Source organism: Balaenoptera borealis (assembly GCF_965194805.1).
Source record: "Balaenoptera borealis genome assembly, chromosome: 2".
NCBI lineage: Eukaryota > Metazoa > Chordata > Mammalia > Artiodactyla > Balaenopteridae > Balaenoptera > Balaenoptera borealis.
Genome location: NC_138867.1, coordinates 162,003,334 through 162,016,995, shown reverse-complemented (window position 1 = coordinate 162,016,995; position 13,662 = coordinate 162,003,334). Strand labels below are relative to the sequence as shown.

The window sequence follows — 13,662 nt, the reverse complement described above, 5'->3', positions numbered from 1 at the left end:
GGGCACGTGTCAAGAATATTCCTATTGGGATTACACTAAATTCACAGAGTTGGGGGAAAGCAGCATCTTTATATTAATGTTCCCATCTACATTGTAATGAAAATTTAGCCCTATCCTTTCCATTACCGTTACTGATATTATTTATTCCATTTTCCTTATCTAACAGCACTGCCTAACACTTCCAGAATAATGTAAATACTGATGAACAGTATCTTTGCCTCTCCCTAACTTTAATGGATGCGTCTTAGTATACGTCAGAGTAAGCACAATTCTGGCTACTAGTTTAAAATATGTTTATAATACATATTTACTGAGTTGTTTTATTTAAATCATGCTATAAGGGTATCATTCCATTCTTATTTTTAGTTCATTTGGTTTAGTTTTCAAAGTGTCTAACATTTTATCTAACATCTTTGAGATAGCTATCAAACACTACGAGGTTATCTTTTCCTTTCACCTATTACAAATTATAACTGTGAATGACATATTGAGCCATTCTGGATTCCTAGAAGAAACTCCTTTTGGTCAGAATATTATCCTTTTATCATAATGCTGATTTTATCTGCCAATATCTTATTTACAACTTCTATACCTAAACTCATAAGCAAAACTGGTTTGGGGTTTTAGTTTGTTTTCTAACCTTCGTTAGGTTTTAGTATCCAGTGGTCACACTGGAGAAAAAAGAATTGGAAAAGCTATCCTTCTTTCTGTAAGCTCCAGGCTTAAACTTCTTTCCCTACATTTCAACTTATTCAACCAACATTTCTTGAGTACCCACTGTGCATTTGTTAAGACACTGACAAGATAAAATTTCATATATATATATATATATACACATCCTTGGTGCAAAAAATTAAGTGAACAATGAAGAAACACACATGGAAGTATACTATAATATTACTGGCTCATCTACATATATGTATAGAGCTGCACAAGGAAGACTTCACAGAAGAACTGCAATTTGAGCTAAGTCTTGAAGGCAAGTAGGAGACAAAGAAAGGAGAACCAGCATTCTAAACATGTGTTCATGAAGCAATCACTTCTACTTGCTCTTAAATAATTTTAATCCATAGGACTGTGTTTCCTGTAAGATGACGCTACATTACTAATGGCAACTGGAATTGTGTATTGATACAACTAACAAGGCCTATATTTCTTTCCACATTATGTTCAGAAGTGGGACTTAATATTTGCAGAGCTTGTTACTTCAAAATTAGTCTTAAATTCATGTTTTTTCCTACTACTTGTTCAAATTCACCATATTGCTGGTTGTTCTCTGCCAGAATAACACTGTGGCTTTCCATAATCCTTAACTATTCACTATTTATTAACTCCAAAACTCAAAAATAAATGGGCACAGGTTGAAATATTCAGAACAGAAGGAGTAAAAACGTAACATTCAAAGTTCATCACGATGCTGGTAGGGTTTTCATGCTGCATGCTATCTGAGATGATTACACCTTCTCTTACAATGTTCTATGGCCAGGCTCCAGGTTACCTCATTAAAATATAAACTCTTGAAAGTAAAATGAAAGAAACTCAGGATGGTGCCTACAACACAGTAGTTGATAGAAAATTTTCTAAAACAATACAGTCCAGTAATTTGAAGATTGTAATGCACATAGCTGCAGATTAACCGTAAAAATACAGTATATGCTTCTGGGAGGATAAACTGGTCCAATCACTCTGGGAGACAAGACTGATATTCAGAGTTTTGAAAATGTACACACCCTGAGCAAATTCATTTCCGGAAATTTATGCTAAAGAAAAAAATTAATGTACAGGGATATATGGTTAGGGATATTCAGTGCAGCACAGTTTTATAATAATGAAAAATTAATAGTAGTCTAAATTTTCAACAGTAAGAAATATAAATAAATGCAACAGAACATTATAAATTCAACTGAAATTACAAAACTCTACATGTACTGACAAAGAAAGATGTTCAAGACAAATTATTAAGAAAAGCGGGTAACATTACCCGCATCATTCATTATGCATCGCTGCACTACCTAATACAGTAGCCACTACCTACACAGAGATACTTAAATTTAAATTTGATTAATTAAATTTAATTTTAAATTAGTTATATTTAAATAAAATTTAAATTTCAGTTCCTCAGTCACACTAACCACATTTCAACTGCTCAACAGTCACATGCAGCTGTGGCTACCATATTGCAGAGAGCAGATACAGACCGTCGCCATCATCAGGGGAAGTCGCTGTTTTGCTTTTAACCGCCTTCCTCACCCTTCATTTAAAAAGGGATTATTCAGACTGGCACTAAAATAGTTCTGAGATTTTTTTTCCCCCTATCCAAATGTGAAAGTTATCTGAAGACTCTGACCTCATATAGAGAAGTAGAGCTGTCATTTTTTTTTAATTCAATGTAAGATGAATTCTTCACTTAAGCTTTCTTAAAATGAAGCATTAAATAGAAAAGTGAAAAATTATCAGTAGACACAGTGGTCAGCTAAAGTCTCAGTTTCCTCTCTAAAAATAAGTGACAGCATACCTCTGTATCATTCCCTCTAGCTGTGCCTCCAGGGCAGCAAATAATTTTTATCACGGATCTTTTACAGCAAGGCAACAGTTTCCATGGAAACCACAGGGCAAACATCCATTACTGCTGCCTAGGACTTTATAAGCACACCGAAACTGAGGGAATCGCTTACTTTCAATTATTAATATTTTAAAATTGAGCAGTAGTTAGCTACTTTAGCTACTTTAATTCTGGTTTTGTTGTGTGTGTCTCTATGAACAAATCAATAGATGAGGAACAAATCAAGAAAATTCTGTGCCCCTCTAGCAACAAAATGAGTCTACAGAAATCAGGAGGGGGAAAAAAAACCCCAGAAAGGTATTAAACCAGTATACATGCCAGCCAATGTCATCCCATACAAGACAGCAAATCAGAACAGAAATCAGTGCAGAACTTAGGTAAGAAAGAAGAAATTCCCTTGCACTAGCTCAGGAGAGCATATAAATTTATCTAGGTCAAAATGCTGACTAATCAGGAAAAAAAGACAGTCATAACAACTGAGAAAGTGGCCACTCACCTCTCTCAACAGAGCGTTCTCTTTTTCCTTCTGCTCCAAAAGGCTTTCGAGGTGGTGGACATGCATCTCTGCCTCTGCCAGTCTCCTTGTTCTCTCATGGTCCTCCTCAGTAGCCTTAGCAGAAAGCCCCTTGCTCTGCAACATCTCCAGAAGCTTCTTGATGGATTCGTCCCGAGCGTTCAGGGTTTGCTTCTGAGTCTCAATCCGCAGCTCCATCTCCTCCAGAGTCTTTTGAAGGAGGAACAGCTCCTTGGCCTGCCGCTCATGCTCAGTGTGCAGCCTCTGAAAGTTCTCCTCCGTCAGCTCTGCCACGCAAGGCTCACTAGTCCTACTGTTACTATCCTGTTGAAACAGCTGGTTCAGGTCCCTCTGGATCCGCAATTCATCCTGGAGAGCCTGGACTGTCATTTGCATGTGCTGGTATAAAGACAAAAAAGAAAACCCAAATGAGCTTTCCTCCTCAAGTAGCAGAAACAAAGCAGACGACGGGGAATGAGAAAGCAGCTACCACAGCTCTCAGAACCCTGCATTTAGCAAATGAGGATTCACATTATTCTGTTTTACACTGTCTTTAAAACTGATTGAGATAATCTGTAAAATGTCAGTAATTTAATTTGTGTTTATTACCAACAGGAAACAAGGTCAGTCTGGCAGCTCCTCACTTTGCTTCACTAAATAAAGACACAGTTCAAGATTAACAGAAGATATTACACGGAACTGAAGGTGAGGAGTGGGGAAAGGCAGGGGAAACCTATAGGAATACAGACACATCATACAAAAAATTTCACCAAAAAACACAAAGGATGTCAAAATACAAAATGACTTCTAAGTGTTTTACAATTAAGTTAGCACATTAAATAATAAACATATGAGTGCATGCCAGAATGTGCTTAGCACTCCTTATGTGTTAATTCATTTAATCCTCACTATAACACATGTACTATTATTTGAATTTTATTGATGATGACACCAGGCATACAGAGACTTAAATAACTCACCCCAAGATCACACAGTAAGTAACAGAGCTGGCATTCGAATTAAAGCAATTCTCGCAGCCCACTGAAGCTAGTACCCAAAGGTAATTAGATAACTTGAAGCTTTAAAAACAAAAAACAAAACACAAAAAACTGAGGCTGTGTGTGCTATTTATACAGAAGAAGATAACAATATAAGTGAGTAATTTGAGTAATTAAATGAAAATGTTAGTGCAGATAAGCTAGTAAAATGTTCCAGAGGGTATATCTTTAGCCTGTATCCCTAACGAAGGTATATGAACCTTTAATCTGAATGGATAAATTCTAGAACATTATACAAAGAACCTAAAAGGAAGTTACATCAAGAATCATGTTTTTAGAAATGAAGAAGCAACAATAGAAAATCACCCTTTGTATTCAAGGTATTCAAGGTCTGGCAGTGTGCCACAGTGGAAGGAAACTAACCCACAATCAGAAGACAGGAGCTTTAGTTCCAGCTCTCACACTAAAGAGCAACCTAATTTGGAACACATTGCCATCTTTCTGGGTTTCAGATTCCTCATATTTAAAGTGAGGATATAAATGCCTGCACCATCTTTTCACAGAGCTAATAATATCATTGAAATCTTTGTGGCATATATGTTAAAACAGACATTGTTTAAAATTTTTGGCAAACTGCAAAACAGCAGTAAATATCTCAAGGAAACGATCTGGCAAGTGTACAAAGACGCTCACTGTTGTTTACACCAGCGACAAAATTAGAAACAACCTAAATGGATATTAAAAGGTGATGAGTTAAGTAAATGAGAAATGTCCACCGAGTTTAATACTATGCATCAATTTTTTTAAATGCAGATTTATAGTTACTGATAAAAACTACAGTTACAACATATTAAGAGTAAAAAAGCAGATATATAATATCAAGTATAGGATGACTGCGATTCTAATTTTTAAAAAGTATAAACATGCAGAGAAAAGTCTAAAAGGATGCAAACAATTACCAGTATCTGGGTATGGGTAGATTTTACATTTTTCTTCATACTTTTTTGTACTATCTAAATCCCCTACAGTAAGCAAGTAATCAATTAAAAGGGACATTTTTACCTTTAAAAATAAGAGAAAAGACTTCAGAGATGCCTGCTTGGCTGTGTTCAATTTGCTACCACTTTGGTTAAAAGGGAGGGAACAATAAATATTTACTATTTACTATAAATAAAAAATATCATAAGAAATAAAAATACTTCTGTAATGTTACACAAGTAATAATTAATGGTTATTTGGGGGAACAGAGGAAGGCAAGAAGGGAGGAAGGGAGGAACGAACTGGAATCACTGGGGGACAACATGTAAGAAAACTTTATTCTATTCCGCATAAAAATTTTTTTAACTGAAGTGTAACTGACATTGAAAATTTTTTAATAATAGCTTTATTGAGACATAATTCACACATGCCATAAAGTTTACCACTTTAAAGCGTGTAAGTCAGCAGTTTTCAGCATATTAAAAGTTATACATTGATCACTACTATCTAATTCTAGAACACTGCCATCACCCCTTAAGAGAAATCCCATATACATCTGCAGTCACTTCCCAGCCACTTCCCATCTTTCTCTCCTCCTAACCCTCCCTCCTCTTGAATTTGAACTAAATGTATGTACTACCCACCCAAAAATTAAATTAAAAAAAATGCCTAATGATATTTTTCAGCCTCAAAAAGGAAGGAAATGCTGACACACGCTGCAACATGGATGGACACTATGCCAAATGAAATAAGCCCGTCACAAAAGACAAATATTACACGAGTCCACTTACATGAGGTCCCTAGAGCAGTCTACCTCACAGAGACAGGAAGCACAAGAGTGGTTGCCAGGGGCTGGGGAGACGGGAGACGGGAGACGGGAGACAGGGAGTGACTGTTTGATGGGTGCAGAGATTCAGTTTTACAGGATGAAGAGTTGTGGAGATGGATGGTGGTGATGGCTGCACAACAGTATGAATGTACCTTATGAACTATACACCTGAAAATTGGTTAAGATGGTAAATTTAACATGGTGAATGTAAGCTGTATTTTACAACGATTTTAAACACTGGGGAAAAAATATGCCTGCCACAGAATTCCAACGTGTTGATATTAAATAATTTACTTATAACTATTGATAAATATTTAGTTTGGTTCTCATTTTCCACTATTATAACAGGCACCTTCACATGTGTATCTCTGCACATTTATCCAAATTTTTCCTGGAGATAAATTCTGAAAGGTGGAATTCCTGGATCAGAGGGTATGCAGTTATGATTTTAATACACACAACAAATGATCTCTAAAAGGGTCTGTACAGATTTAAACTTCCACCAAACGATGTCTGAGCACTTTCCTATACCTTTGACAACTGGGTATTTTCTTTCTTCTCTTTCTTTTTTGGGCTTTCCTTTGATTACAAGTAAGACTGAATATCTATTCACATATCTACAGGCGCTTTGTATTCCTTCCTTTGTGACTCATCTGTTCTTGTTCTTTGCTCATTTTGTTTTGGGGACATTTAACCTTTCTCCTAATCCCCTTTAAGATCTTTTTATATTTGGAAAACAACCTTTTGCCTGCTGTGCATGTTACAAATATATTTCCAAATCTGTCATTTTTCTTTTAACATAGTTTATGGCAACTTAAATACAGAATTTTTTTAGTGCAAAGATAAGAACCTCTTCTTTTATAGTTTCTGGTTTTGGTATTATGCTTAGCAAGTAGTGAACTTTCAATTATGGCAGTCTTCAAACTCTCGAAAAGCACTGGCTTTTTCTTACGAAAAATAAATTTACAATAAAATTATCAGGTATTTGAATTCATGAATATGATTCTTTAAATAAATTTAACTACCCGCATCATGCTGTAAAGATTCTCAACAGTTGTTGGAGTTCAAAATCCTTCATAAAAAGATGTGTCAAAATGCTAATTCTCTGAAGCCTATAATCAACCTCCAGTTTCATTCTTTACCTTTGGAAGTCAAATAATCCAAATAAATTCTGAGCAAGCTTATCCCACAGGGAAATATCAGAAGTTAAATTCAACAATGAAACTGATTTCTAGATACAACTGTCCCTCCTTTCCTGGACACTCATCACCAAATTCATTCAAATCAGGAGAAACAGATGTTGACGACAGCTAACAGTCTCACATACACTTTAGCACTTGTGATTATACTAGTATGGCAAGCACTGTTTTGGTGAAGAAAGAAAATACAACGACTAATGTGCCCTGCTTCTTCAGCTCTGCTTGCACCCATTTTACTAGAATACAGAATTAAAATGATGCTCTGACTGGTAGCCGAGAAGGCTACACAGCAATTTTCTCCATTGAAATGGGAATCAGCACCCCTTCTTTAGGCTACATTCAAGCTAGATTCACTTTATTAAAATTCCTGCCAACTCCCCTGGGAGAAGAAAGAAGCAGCAGGCAATAAGCCAGGCTGCTCTTTCTCTAGCACATTCATACTGAAGATAAAGGGAGCATATCTGCACATATCACAGACATTTACCATGACCGACCAAAAACACATGCTGAATTTAGCAGGACAATCTCAGTTGTCAGATATTAGGAAAATTTCTATTTGGGAATTCTGCTTATGACACTCTCCAAAATGATCTCACACTTCTCACATTCCAAATTGTACACCAACACTCACTAGTCTACTTCTGCTCACTCTAACACTCAGCTTGAGCTGGAAGACTGGAAAAATAACTGTTTAAAATTTAGTCCAAGGATTGTACTAAAATTACACCAAGCTGTATCTCAATGAAATGGTAGGATGTTGTGAACAATAGTAATGAAAATTCTTAAATCTCTGATAGGGTTTATGATCATTTTTTAGAAAAATACATCTCAAAAACAACAAAACATCACAACAATGCTTCATATATTTTAGACAAATATCAGAAGCTCTTCTGAGGCAAAACTTCCATTAGTTTCTCTGAACAAGAGAACGCTTTGATCCAGTTTATCCTGATTTCTAAAATGACAGAACCAAGGAGTCTAGAGCTATTTTTAGTTACAGAAAAAGAATATTATGGATACATGAAAATGGTCATCATCACAAACATTATACTGTATCCCAGAGAGTTCAATGCACTATTTGTCAAGATAACCATTAGAAAAAATACCAGTACTGCATCCTATTATGTTAAATTAAGAACGATTTCTTTTCTGAAACATGTAAATACATACATTGAGGAAACTTTATCAATGCAAGATGCAAAAGAGTTTATAATAATTCTTACTAACATCACCCAAGTCGATCCTCAGGCTCTGTGATGTTCTGATCTGTGCTGTACCGTATGTGTCCCTAAGAAGAGCACTTACCAGCCCAATCTGCAATTTATTTCTTTGTATCTGTCTTCAAGAAAAACTTTCTAGAACTTGGGACTTTCATCTTGTTACTCTAGGGCACGGCACAGTGTTTGGTATAGTAAGTGCTCAATAAATTTTTGATGAAAGATTGACAAAAACAAATTTTCACGCATTATTTTGAAAGTAAATGGCTACTGGATAGTAGATGCAAATCAAGTCCCTGGAAAATTATATCTTTCCCCTATAACAGAGAGAATTACTCTTATTCTGTAACAATTAGTTCCTTACCAGCTAACACACAAAAAATTCTATCTCAAATACAAACTGGCCAAAATACTAAATGCAATCCTAATTTTTAAAAAATGTTAATTATACACTCTGGATTTATTTGTGTTTGATCTGAAGTGAAGAGAAGCATTTTCAAATAATTAACTGTCAACAAGAATCTTTTATACTTTTAATACTATACAACATACACCAAAAGTGTAGGATAGAGTTCTTATCCAAAAACAGAGCTTACAAAGTGGTAAAACTTAATAGCTATATATACACACTCACAAACCAGCACTATACCTTATTATAACTTTTAAATTAAGAATATTCAAGAACGAGAAATGGGACACATAAAAGCATTATTATATATGCAACATACTCGAATGAAGTTCAGATTCTATAAGATCACTATGATTTGGATTCATGAATCTTTAATATGAAAAGAAAGTATTCTAATTTCCATCATTTTAGAAGAAACTCAAAGTTTTTTAATGAGTCTGAATCTCCAAGACTGAGACAAAGGAAGAGCCTCTAAGGTAGTTCATTTCGTCTGATCATTAGTCTAGTATTCTTTCCGTTGATTCTTTCAGTTGCTGACAAGGATTTATTTTCTGTGCAGCAAAGCGCACTGTAAACTCTCAAATATTAAACCAAAACCAAGTTCTCAGACTGATCTAAATAAACACCAGCAAGAGACATACTACAGTGCAAGAAACAACCACACCAGAATCCAAATGGATAGATTAAATTGTTTAAATGAATGCTACTTTGAGCTTATTCTCCTCTAAAACAGATGTCAGAGTCAAGAAAATGAACAAGCAATTATTCCAGATTCCTAGCAGCTACTCTCTGCTACTGAATCCAGGAGAGAAAAAAGAACATCTGCCTTTATGCCAGCATAACCCAGAGGAGAAATTAAAGAATAAACAAAAATACTATCAAAATGGGGAAGTCCCGAGGTCATAATACATTCTATTATTGTGTGCTCATCAAGACAACAACTCAAGTGACAATAAACTGATTTTAGTACAAGTTCTAGAAATTCCAAATAGCTTTCAGTTACCCAAACTCCCATACCCTTTACTTACCCCTTAGCCTCTACTTAAAGAGTATAGGTATATGTATAACTGATTCACTTTGTTATAAAGCAGAAACTAACATACCATTGTAAAGCAATTACACTCCAATAAAGATGTTAAATAAATAAATAAATAAATAAATAAATAAAAATATAAATATAAATAAATAAAGAATATCCTCTACCCGTTCCCTCACTTTCACTCCCAGCTAAATCCTACCTGTCCTTTCATCCTTAGATCAGGCATTACCTCCTCTAGAAAGCCTGTCTGACTCTCAAACTGAACAAAAGGCAGAAATAGAGAGGAAGGAATGGGTGGAGGAAGAAAAGTACAGAAAGAAGAAAAGATAATATCCCAAACCAGATATTACAGTAGTAAAAATATCATCCTAAGCAATGTCAGGATTGAAGACGTCATTCCATTAAAAAATAACATCAAAATAAAAATTTTTTTTAACCTTAAAAGTAAAATCAACCAGCAGAGGGATCCTATAGTAGCCATTTCCATAGTGTTTAACTTGAGAATGCTCAGTACTAACAAAGCAAAGGCAGAATTAAATACAAGGGACCATAAAGGTACTGTTCAGTCTAGCAGCATTTTAAGTATCAACCTCACTTCTTTCTTCATGCTCTACAACCCAAAAGTTTCAAGCACCTGCAACAGACGTCAATGAGGTTAACAAAATTCCCAGATTTAGTCCCTGAAATACTAGTATATAAATCAAGAAGAAGGGTGAAGAAAGAAGGGTAAAGAAAGAGGAGTTAAGCGATACCAATCAGCTGTGAACATGTTAAGAGCTAACCCTGGCAATGCTACAACTGGGAGTGGATTCAGCTGAATAAACACACACCGGAGGCAGCAGCTTGGCTGTGAGGCGGGGAGGGGGGGTGGTCCCTGCTGACATTCAGCTGCAGGGCATGGCATAAAGCTAACGGGCTAATGTCTGTGTCCCACAGAGCTATGTCAACACTGAAGTCACTGTGTGCCCAAAGCTTTCCAGAAGCTATAGAATTCCTTTTTCCTTTTTTTCCCCCCCTTTTCCTCCAGAGAAAGAGAAGAGGCAAGGAAGACTGATATTGAGGGAGAGTACAAAGAGATCATGACCTTACAATCTTACAGAAAAGCACTCCTGTACACTGCCATTGTTTAAGATGCTTTCACACACACTATGACTAAACTGTGTTAAACTGAAATGAAGCCCATCAAAATTATTTACATAAATAATTGTCTTGGGGAGAAAATAGCATAGAACATATACAAAGAACATCAGCTAACCAGAATAAACCAACCAAATTACTCACATTTTTTTTCAAGACTTACCTCTTTAATAATGGGCTTTCTTGTAAAAATCAAATCTACACTAGGCAACTGATAAGACTACAACAGTCCACTGTTGTATTTTGTTCTAGAGATACTAAGACCAAGTGCAGTTAAGACAAGAGAAGGAAACCAAAGGTATAAGAATTAGAAAGCAAGAAAGTCATTATACAGAGATTGTAGGATGAAAACTCAGAAGAAATTACAGACAAAATATCTGTATAATTAAGAGTCCAGCAAGGGACTTCCCTGGTGGTCCAGTGGTTAAGAATCCACCTTCTAATGCAGAGGACGTGGGTTCTGCATCCCACATGCCACGGGGCAACTCAGCTCACGTGCCACAACTACAGAGCCCACCAGAGCCCACGCACCGCAACGAAAGATCCTGCATGCTGCAAGGAATATCCCGCGTGCAGCAACTAAGACCTGACGCAGCCAAAAATAAAACAAATAAATAAGTAAATAAATATCAAAAAAAAAAAAAAAAGAGTTTAGCAAGCCTGGCGCATATAAGATCAACATATAAAATTTAACTGCATTTCTCTACAAGGAACAAATCTTTAAAAAGTGTCATTAAAAAGAGAGAGAGGGCTTCCCTGGTGGCGCAGTGGTTGAGAATCTGCCTGCCAATGCAGGGGACACGGGTTCGAGCCCTGGTCTGGGAAGATCCCACATGCCGCGGAGCAACTGGGCCCGTGAGCCACAACTACTGAGCCTGCGCGTCTGGAGCCTGTGCTCCGCAACAAGAGAGGCCGCGATAATGACAGGCCCGCGCACCGCGATGAAGAGTGGCCCCCGCTCGCCGCAACTAGAGAAAGCCCTCGCGCAGAAACGAAGACCCAACACAGCCATAAATAAATAAATAAATAAATTTATTAAAAAAAAAAGAGAGAGTGGACATCCTTGTCTCGTTCCTGATCTTAGAGGTTAGAGATTAATGCACAGAAATCTCTTGCATTCCTATACACTTATGATGAAAAATCTGAAAGAGAAATTATGGAAACACTCCCATTTACCATTGCAACAAAAAGAATAAAATACCTAGGAATAAACCTACCTAGGGAGACAAAAGACCTGTATGCAGAAAACTATAAGACACTGATGAAAGAAATTAAAGATGATACCAACAGATGGAGAGATATACCATGTTCTTGGATTGGAAGAATCAACATTGTGAAAATGATTATACTACCCAAAGCAATATACAGATTCAATGCAATCCCTATCAAATTACCAATGGCATTTTTTACGGAGCTAGAACAAATCATCTTAAAATTTGTATGGAGACACAAAAGACCCCGAATAGCCAAAGCAGTCTTGAGGCAAAAAAATGGAGCTGGAGGAATCAGACTCCCTGACTTCAGACTATACTACAAAGCTACAGTAATCAAGACAATATGGTACTGGCACAAAAACAGAAACAGAGATCAGTGGAACAAGATAGAAAGCCCAGAGATTAACCCACGCACCTATGGTCAACTAATCTATGACAAAGGAGGCAAAGATATACAATGGAGAAAAGACAGTCTCTTCAATAAGTGGTGCTGGGAAAACTGGACAGCTACATGTAAAAGAATGAAATTTGAATACTCCCTAACACCATACACAAAAATAAACTCAAAATGGATTAGAGACCTAAATATAAGACTGGACACTATAAAACTCTTAGAGGAAAACATAGGAAGAACACTCTTTGACATAAATCACAACAAGATCTTTTTTGATCCACCTCCTAGAGTAATGGAAATAAAAACAAAAATAAACAAGTGGGACCTAATGAAACTTCAAAGCTTTTGCACAGCAAAGGAAACCATAAACAAGACGAAAAGACAACCCTCAGAATGGGAGAAAATATTTGCAAACGAATCAACGGACAAAGGATTAATCTCCAAAATATATAAACAGTTCATTCAGCTCAATATCAAAGAAACAAACACCCCAATCCAAAAATGGGCAGAAGACCTAAATAGACATTTCTCCAAAGAAGACATACAGACGGCCACGAAGCACATGAAAAGATGCTCAGCATCACTAATTATTAGAGAAATGCAAATCAAAACTACAATGAGGTATCACCTCACTCCTGTTAGAATGGGCAGCATCAGAAAATCTACAAACAACAAATGCTGGAGAGGGTGTGGAGAAAAGGGAAACCTCTTGCACTGTTGGTGGGAATGTAAATTGATACAGCCACTATGGAGAACAATATGGAGGTTCCTTAAAAAACTAAAAATAGAATTACCATATGACCCAGCAATCCCACTACTGGGCATATACCCAGAGAAAACCGTAATTCAAAAAGACACATGCACCCGAATGTTCATTGCAGCACTATTTACAATAGCCAGGTCATGGAAGCAACCTAAATGCCCGTCGACAGACGAATGGATAAAGAAGTTGTGGTACATATATACAATGGAATATTACTCAGCCATAAAAAGGAACGAAATTGAGTCATTTGTTGAGACGTGGATGGATCTAGAGACTGTCATACAGAGTGAAGTAAGTCAGAAAGAGGAAAACAAATATCGTATACTAATGCATGTGTGTGGAACCTAGAAAAATGGTACACATGAGCCAGTTTGCAGGGCAGAAGTTGAGACACAGATGTAGAGAATG

The 13,662-nt window shown here is 36.4% G+C and overlaps 1 protein-coding gene and 1 long non-coding RNA gene across 2 annotated transcripts in view; one reads left to right on the top strand and one right to left on the bottom strand.

Annotated features, from left to right (window-relative positions):
* The window catches only part of LOC309623750 (ELKS/Rab6-interacting/CAST family member 1-like), a 191,751-nt gene that overhangs the window by 108,325 nt on the left and 69,764 nt on the right, over window positions 1-13,662 (bottom strand). The window contains 1 exon segment of the mRNA XM_082380889.1: window positions 3,060-3,476. Coding sequence (XP_082237015.1) covers window positions 3,060-3,476 — 417 coding nt within the window.
* Window positions 5,912-11,930, top strand: LOC309623789. The gene is made up of 2 exons (XR_014241645.1): window positions 5,912-10,369; window positions 10,719-11,930. It is a non-coding gene; the product is annotated as an uncharacterized lncRNA (long non-coding RNA).